This window comes from Camellia sinensis, chromosome 1 (assembly GCF_055761805.1).
Source record: "Camellia sinensis isolate YWXY chromosome 1, ASM5576180v1, whole genome shotgun sequence".
NCBI classification, from domain to species: domain Eukaryota; kingdom Viridiplantae; phylum Streptophyta; class Magnoliopsida; order Ericales; family Theaceae; genus Camellia; species Camellia sinensis.
In genome coordinates this window covers 248097666-248106106 of record NC_138961.1, presented here as the reverse complement: position 1 = coordinate 248106106, position 8441 = coordinate 248097666, and the positions used below count along the sequence as shown (strand labels likewise).

Below are 8441 nucleotides of genomic sequence, written 5' to 3'. Positions count from 1 at the left end.
GATGTGACTAAACCAGTAAAAGACAGTGTCACTACTGAAACTACTGCTCATACTGCTACATATGAAGACCGACTTGAGGAATGGGACAGTAAGAATTACCAAATCATTACCTGGTTTCGTAATACCTCTATTACCTCCATCAGTCTTCAGTTTGGTCGCTTTCAGCTAGACTCTGTCAATACTCCTGCCAAAGACATCTGGGATTTTTTGAAAGAACGATACCAGACTACTGGTCTTGCCCATCAATATCAACTTCAGAATCAACTTCATCGCATGCGCCAAGAATCCACTCAGTCCATTAATGACTTCCTTTCTCAAATGTACTCTGTTTGGGATCAGCTTGCTCTTTCAGAACCGACTTGGCATAACCACGAAGATGCTGTTTTATTTACTCTCTATCGCAACCAGCAAAGATTGGTGCACTTTCTCATGGCTCTTACTTCCTCTCTTCAGGTCTGTGAGAGGTATGCATTTCATTTGCATTGCTTGTGTCAAAAAAAGAAGAAAAAAAAAATTCAATCAATTAATCCAATCACCGTTAAAATATAGGTCGAGAGATGACCTTATTTTTTGCTTGGAGATACACTTTATTTGCCTCCTTGGCATTTGTCTTCTCTTCTAGCTTCTGAAAGAACTGAAACAGCAAATGATAAAAAGACAGTAAAAAACATCAGCATAACAATAAATGAGTAAAACTGCAAATATATATGGAGTGAATGGATCTGGACTTGCCTCTTTACGTTTTGCCGCTCTTTCTTCACACCTCAAGCTAAAAGAGGAGGGTACTGTGGGAGGTCGTGCTTTGGGTCCAGATACACCTGAAGTCTTCAAATGGCTGCATAGTGTTAAATAAAATTTAGAATTCTTGCATAACATTGTTAGAGTAATTGTGTTGCACGAAATTTTGTCTAGGTTTTCTCACATGTGCTGAGGAAAAGTGATACTTGAATTGCAAAATTGGTTCCTATAAACTGTAATGGTATCACTGGCATGGATGGTATTGAAATATGTATTTAATATGAAATAAATTAGGTATGAATAGTAACAAACAGAAGGCAGCATTACAGAAAGTGTAAGAGATGCTACTTCATTTTGGAAAGATAGTTTGTGAGTTCGACCATGAGAGTAGCCACTTTGTGTAAATAATGCCAAAGGTTAGGTTTGTATCCAATCTACCCCTAATAGACCCCAATCCTATGGGCGCTAAACTGGGAGTACTTTATTATTATTATTATTATTATTATTATTACATTTTTTAGTTTGCATCCACGCCTTATCTATCCCTTGTGCCAGAAACACAATACTAGCAAGACTTTTGGAACTTTCTTGGAGCTATTGTTCCTAGTATGCAATACAAAATCTCTACACTCAGTAGATAGCGATATGAGCATCTAATGAGAACTCTACAATCCACAACATAGGCAAAATAAGATCTTACTCTATCCCATGTGATTTCCCATCTGCTATCCTCCTTCCAGAAACTAAGATCTTGGCATTTGTCTTCTCTTCTAGCTTTTGAAAGAACTGAAACAGCAAATGATAAAAAGATAGCAAAAAACATCAGCATAACAATAAATGAATAAAACTGCAGATATACATGGAGTGAATGGATCTGGACTTGCCTCTTTACGTTTTGCCGCTCTATCTTCACACCTCAAGCTAAAAGGGGAGGGTACTGTGGGACGTCGTGCTTTGGGTCCAGATACACCTGAGGTCTTCAAATGGCTGCATAGTGTTAAATAAAATTTAGAATTATTGCATAACATCGTTAGAGTAATTGTGTTGCACGAAATTTTGTTTAGGTTTTCTCACATGTGATGAGGAAGAGTGATACTTGAATTGCAAAATTGGTTCCTATAAACTGTAATGGTATAACTGGCAAGGATGGCATTGACATATGTATTTAATATGAAATAAATTAGGCATGAGTAGTAACAAACAGAAGGCAGCATAACAGAAAGTGCAAGGGAAGCTACTTCATTTTGGATAGATAGTTTGTGGGTTCAACCATGAGAGTAACCACTTTGTGCAAATAATGCCAAAGTTAGGCTTGTATCCAATCTATGCCTCCTAGACCCCAATCCTATGGGCGCTAAACTGGGAGTACTTTTTTATTATTACTATTATTATTACTTTTTTTAGGTTGCATCCACGTCTTATCAATACCTTGTGCCAGAAACACAATACTAGCAGGACTTTTGGAACTTTCTTGGAGCTATTGTTCCTAGTATGCAATACAAAATCTTTACACTCAGTAGATAGTGATATGAGCATCTAATCAAAACTCTACAATCCACAACATAGACAAACTAAGATCTTACTCTATCCCATGTGATTTCCCATCTGCTATCCTCCTTCTAGAAACTGAGCAATCATCCACTGGTTTACTTCTGTAAACCATGAAATTAAACATTTTAGTGAAAGAAGACGAATATACATACACGTAGAAAAATGGCACAATTTTAAAGGGTTAAGCTAACAAACAACCTTCTTCTTTCTTCTTGAGGAGCTGTTGAAGAATGCACTGATAACCCATTTGCTGATGCCTGCAGTTTACCAAAAACCAAAAACGTTATCTCAGCTATGTGTTACAGTGTGCACTAGCACGCTATTGCACATGCACAAAGCAGCAAACAAGGTGAATGAGGTGAAGGCAAGGAAGTAAAGTAAGCACCGTAGTTGGAATTCGTGGAGGATTTGAGCTGTCTCTGGATGTCTCTTCCATAACATTTGGTTCATTACACGCTGCATTTTGCTCCTCAAGCAATGCTGCAGGTTTCTTAGCACCATTTCTGTTGCAAAGGGCTTCGAAATAAGCTTTCCTCTGGGCAACTAAACGTGGCTTAGAAGATTTCTTAGCTTCTTCCAAGTACTGATTGTTAGAGAAACACGACCATTTTTCACACGCCAATGATTCCAACATGAACCTCCGAAATGAGATTGATGTTGTCAGGGCACAATAAGGATCTCCCTGTAATGAGATTCTTTCAAGTGTTTCTTAGTAAAATCATCAAAGCTTACACATGTATCCACTAATATATTTTAAATAGAATTGCAAAGACATACATACCCAACTCCAAATATAATCTACTTCAAGAACACATGTGATAGAAACATTTTAACAAGGTACCCTATTATTTTGTGATTCTAATAAAACATGGGCAAATTATACCAGTTGTGTCTATAATTTGACTCTTTAGTCAATTTAGTCATTGTAGTTCCCATTGTATTAATTTTGCCTCTTAACCTTTCACATTGTGTAAATTTAGTTCAATTGATAAACATCTGCTAAGAAATTAGACAAAAATCAAAGAGAAAATGGTACATTTAAAAAGGGAATTAATCATTTTAATCCATCAATCACTTTGAAATAGACTATTTTGCCCTTTGATTTCAGTTCAATTTCTAAATGGGCATTATCAATTACACTAAACTGACACAAAATGTGAAGAATTCAAGGGTAGAATTGATCAAATTAGAACTATCTATAAGAACGAAATTGACACAAGAAACAAACTACAAGACTACGGGCGTAATTTGCTGTAACAACATTGACTAAGCATTACATGAAATTCCCATGCAATTGGCTGATGATTGCAGTTATTAGTAAAGAAAGGAGCACAAGAATCAGAAGAAGAAGAATCAGAAGAAGAAGAAGAAGAAGAAGAAACTATAACTAGCAAAAGGGACAAATCAAGAACTCAAATGAAAAACCAAATACTGAGAACAGTAACAAATCAAGTATTGTCAAAATAATATTAAAAAAACGACAAAGAAATAGCAATCCCATGTCAGAAAAATCAAAACCCACTAGGGTTTTCTGTGAAAATGAAGAAGATTGTGTTTTTTGGACAAACCTCTGCGGGTTCAGTGGAAGTAGTGCCAGCAGGTTGAGAGAAGGATCGAACAAGACAAGTTGGCGATTCACCCATTTCTGTCTTTGCAGTGAAGAGAGAGAAACTCAAAGAAACTCAAAGAAACCCAAAGAAACCTACCCTATGATTCCCTGAATCCTCTTTCTTTCTCTCTGTATCTTCTTCGTATAGGGTCTTCTTTTTTTTTGATTCTCTTATGGGGTCGTCTTTGCTCTTCTAAATCTTGGAATCTCCGAGAATGCAGTTCATTCACTTTGTTAATATATTCCATATTTAGATTATAGGCTCCTAACAGGTATGTTCAAACCCTGCCTTCTACTCTCCCTCGCTTATTCTTTCCTTTTCTTGTTCTTTTCCTTGTTCAAACCTTGCCTTATTCTCTCCTTACCTTGTTCTTTCCTCTTCTTATTCTTTTCCTTGCACAGCAGTCCCCATGGCCTAGTGTCACTAGTTTGCCTTCACATTCACGATGGTTTTATTTTAAAAGATAGGTCAATTGATTAATAGTTTAAAAATTGGGGGAGGAGTTGGTGAAAACATTTTTTTACATTGCATACTTATTGATTTTTTTGTTTATTAATTACCCTTAAATTAATTTGATTTTGATATATTTTCTTTAAATTAGGATTTGTGAGAATTTATTTGATCTGTTTCAACTTCATTTTAAAATTCTTAAAATTTTGTTTGGAGATTTGAATTTAGAATGCAAAGAAACCAAATAATTCTTCTTGGATGGGATTTTTATTTGTTGTTACAATCTCAAATTGGTTAACATAGGCTTTGCCAATGTCCATATAGGAAAATTATATAATAGTCCTAAAGTATAACGTAACTATATTCTTTTACCAATCATCATTTATTATACTTCTTTATATTCTTCAATTATCCAATATAAATAATCAATATTCCACCTTTTCTACTAATTATATTACCATAATACAAATAATTAATATTCCACATTTTCTACCAATTATACTACCATGAAACACCACGTGACCGTATTTTCGGACTACCGAATTATCACCCGTGCATATAAGACCTCGTTTGTGAATTTTTTATTTTTATAATTTTTGATTTTTTTTTGGACTAAAATATGAGGTAAAAAAATTGATATACTTATGATATTTTTTTATTTTAGAAAAAAAGAATATTTAACTTTTTTTAATAATTTATTAATCTTTTAATAACTTTTTAACTTAAAACTAAAATAAACACTTTCCAAACGAAAACGAGACCTAAGCCTCTTAAACATTCTCCCCTTACAAGTCAGTTTTTGAGTGTGAGTTTTACACGAGATTCATATCATTCTAGTTAAAATTTTATTTTGGGTGTTCCATGGCTTTTTAGTTGCATTGCAAAAAAATTAATTTTAACTTGAATTAATTTTTGATCTGAGAAAAACTTGGATTAATTTTTGAAAGGATTATTTACTGATAAATATAGCGCAACTCTCTTATTTAAAATAAACTTATCTATTTTTCAATTGGATCTATTTTTTATATTCTTTTTAAACTTTCAATCCTTACATAGTTGTTGACTTTTTTGGCTTTCGAATGTTACTTTTGTAATTATGAGCATGCTAGCAAGGATCAATCAGTCCTTATAGAAAATTAATGGCCAACCAATTATCAGACGATTGTGTTTTAGTTCTTTCAGCCTCAATGAAGAGGACTTTTACTGGTGGCTTGATTTAGGAGAATTAAGCAAATAACAATTAAATGAAGAACAATTGAAGCATTTCATTAAAATGAAAACTTACAATGATCCAAACTCAGCCTCGTAGAGGTTTACAGCAACAATCTACTTGAAACTACTCCTATGAATGAAGTACAGTGCAGAAATTTTAAAGTGCAGAAATATAAAGAACAGGAAATGTAAAACTGGAAAGGAAATAAAGTAGAATAAGACTGGTTTTTTGGATCTGAGTCTGGGGATTTTTTCTGGGGCCTTCTCTGCTATTCATACTTCTCAAGGATGACTATCGAACTGCATTTCTAACCGTCGAACTGCTCCTCCATGATCGCTAATCATGTTGCCTTATAATTAGCTCTACTATGCCATCACTTGCAGTTAGGCTTCCCTCATAATTTTGAATTTGAATGTGAGTAACCGTTGAAGCCACATCATTCTGAATCTCTTTGCTGATCCAATGCTACTCAAATCTCGTAATAACCAATGCTAACTGCCATGTGTACGATTATGATTGAAGACTTGAATAGTCTTCCTGTATTACCCTTATTCTGCCACGCGTCGAATTGTAATTGGCTTATACAAAATATGTAGCCAACATTACTCCCCGCACTAATATACCCAATACTTGGTGATATTAGTGGATCAAGGTCTTTTATCCACGTCTTAGAACGTGCATGGGCTTTGCATTCTTCCAAAAATGCAACTGTCATTCATCATCTACATTAAACTCTCCTTCAATCTTTTGAACACCCCCACCACCTTAGTATTCGAATAGACTGATACATTTTTTATGGCCGAATCAATTTTCTCCTCCATTGATCGAGCACACGAAGAGTCATCTGATGATGTTGTTCCTCCTCGAAAGAACCTCAATGCATTAATTAGCCACCTTTACCCACCTTTCTATATTTAAGTCATGGAAGCCTTTGCAAACTATCAACCCTTGGACTACGAACACATTGCCCTTAATCCTTTGATTCAGAAAGTTACAAATATGGACATGGGAAGTTCTTCTTCTGATTCACCCTCGGACTACGAACAAACTGCCCTCAATCCTTTGATTCAGAAAGTTGCAAATATGGACATGGGAAGTTCTTCTTCACAATCCTCTGCATGGGATAAGGCTGTGGCTTCTTCTTCCTCTGGGGTTTCTGACTGGGCAAGCTGGTTGGAACCTGAGGCCTGTGATTTAAGGGAGCGAATTAACCATCACTTTGTCGAATTCACTGATCCTTTAGAGTTCCCTTCCTATGCGCGAAGCTCGGTGGTTTACCCTTACGTGCCCATCGACCGATGACGCAGTTTGGAGGACAATCTGCTTGTAGCATGGTACACATCTCCCATGCCTACAAAGATAGTGCACGCTACCCGACGCCCAAAAGAGGCACAAGGGTACAATCTATTATTTTTAGCCCAGAAGGTGAAGCTTTGCTCTTCTGACTGGCTCGATTATATTAATGCCCTTGTTTCTTCTGCCCTTGCTCCTTCTCTTGAAGTGGAAGGTTCCATACCTTCTCCTCCGCCAAATCCTTGCTGGACAGAGAGACTGAGGCTTGCCCTCTTTGCGAATAAGGTCTTTCCTCCTTACAAGCCTCCACCTTTCCCTACTCCAACTGAGCGGAATCAAGCCCAACTTCTGCTTGCGGCCTTCTCTCACTTGCTTTTCAATGTTCTTGAGGACGACATCCCTCTTAAGAACCTTCGATGGGCTTGTGACATTCTGACTCGGGGTCACGTCCTCAACCCCCTCGCCCAAGTAGAGCTTCACATGTTTTGCACCAACTCCCATTGCTTCTTCACTGGCATCGAACTTCTGTGGCCACCACTCAATCTTTGGACCAACTCTCATCCCTTCGAGTTCATGCCCAGTACGAAGCAAACAACCTCATTGAAGAATTCGATAACTTCAAGAATAAAGATTCTGCGTACTGGGATGACGTGAATATGGACGAGCTGGAACAGGGATTGAAAGAAACATTGTTCGAAATAAAAGGCTGAAGAGCTCTTTTATCAAGTGAGAGCACATTAACTTCAGCAGCCAATTCTGGAAGAAATAGAGGACAGAATAAAGAAAGAACAGAAATTCATTGACTATAGCTGGACCAAAGTCCATGATCTTGTTATTTATTCTATTCCTTACTTTTATGAGCCCGAATTTGTACCCAAAAAGGGTCATTCGATGTAATTGCTTTTGCTTTAATACAACTAAGACTTTTCTCTTTGTTTGGCATTGCTTGATTTTGTCTCCGTTTGTCTTTAAAAGCAAATTTAGGATTTCGAACTGAACAATCTTATCCTTCGAATCCGGATCAATTGTTTTAAATGAAACACTAAAAAACCAACATGAACTTTTCCAATTTATGGATTATATTTGACAGTTTTTGCTGATTCTTATTTAGGGGTTGTTTGGGGTGTCCTAAATAAGTGCACTTTTTGTCTTTTTGGACTAAAAAATTGAGGTTGAAAATATGGATGTTTGGGCTAACTTTTTGACTTTTTATGGAAAAATGTGTAATAAAAAATTGTAAAAATTGATTTGTAGGGAAAAATTCGAATTGAGAGTTATGCAGCTGTAATTGTTGACTTTTGGTGAATAGTGTTAACTTTTTAACTTTTTGAGTAACTTTTTGACTTTTTAGCTTTTTTACAAGTTCCCAAACTTGGCCTTAGTTACTGAAACTATTCAATTGGCGACTAAAAAATTAGTCGCCAAAAGTTCATCATAAATTTAACATTATATTTTTAGCGACTTATGTTTAATGTCGCCAAAACTTAACCATTTAGGGCGACCAAACTTTTAGTCACTAATTTTCTTTTTTATTTATCTTATTTCTTTTAGCTACTAAATGGTTTAGTAGCCTAAAATCTAATTTT

General features: G+C 35.8%; 1 protein-coding gene across 1 annotated transcript; it reads right to left on the bottom strand.

The window, feature by feature from the left end:
• Nucleotides 1-503: 503 nt before the first annotated feature.
• On the bottom strand, nt 504-3534 carry LOC145790755 (uncharacterized). The gene is made up of 7 exons (XM_082869392.1): nt 2675-3534; nt 2488-2546; nt 2322-2390; nt 1623-1725; nt 1439-1524; nt 733-835; nt 504-634 (listed from the first exon to the last, which is right to left on the bottom strand). Exons 1-7 carry the CDS (start codon nt 2921-2923, stop codon nt 539-541), a joined length of 765 nt encoding a protein of 254 aa, XP_082725518.1. The 5' UTR covers nt 2924-3534; the 3' UTR covers nt 504-538.
• Nucleotides 3535-8441: the final 4907 nt, after the last annotated feature.

Excerpts from the sequence above, each read along its gene's own strand:
- LOC145790755 (XM_082869392.1), bottom strand. The coding sequence starts at position 2,923 with ATGTTGGAATCATTGGCGTGTGAAAAATGGTCGTGTTTCTCTAACAAT. Across the intron at positions 1,525-1,622 it reads GAGCGGCAAAACGTAAAGAG|TTCTTTCAAAAGCTAGAAGA; the intron begins GCAAGTCCAGAT and ends TTGCTGTTTCAG. Across the intron at positions 635-732 it reads GAGCGGCAAAACGTAAAGAG|TTCTTTCAGAAGCTAGAAGA; the intron begins GCAAGTCCAGAT and ends TTGCTGTTTCAG.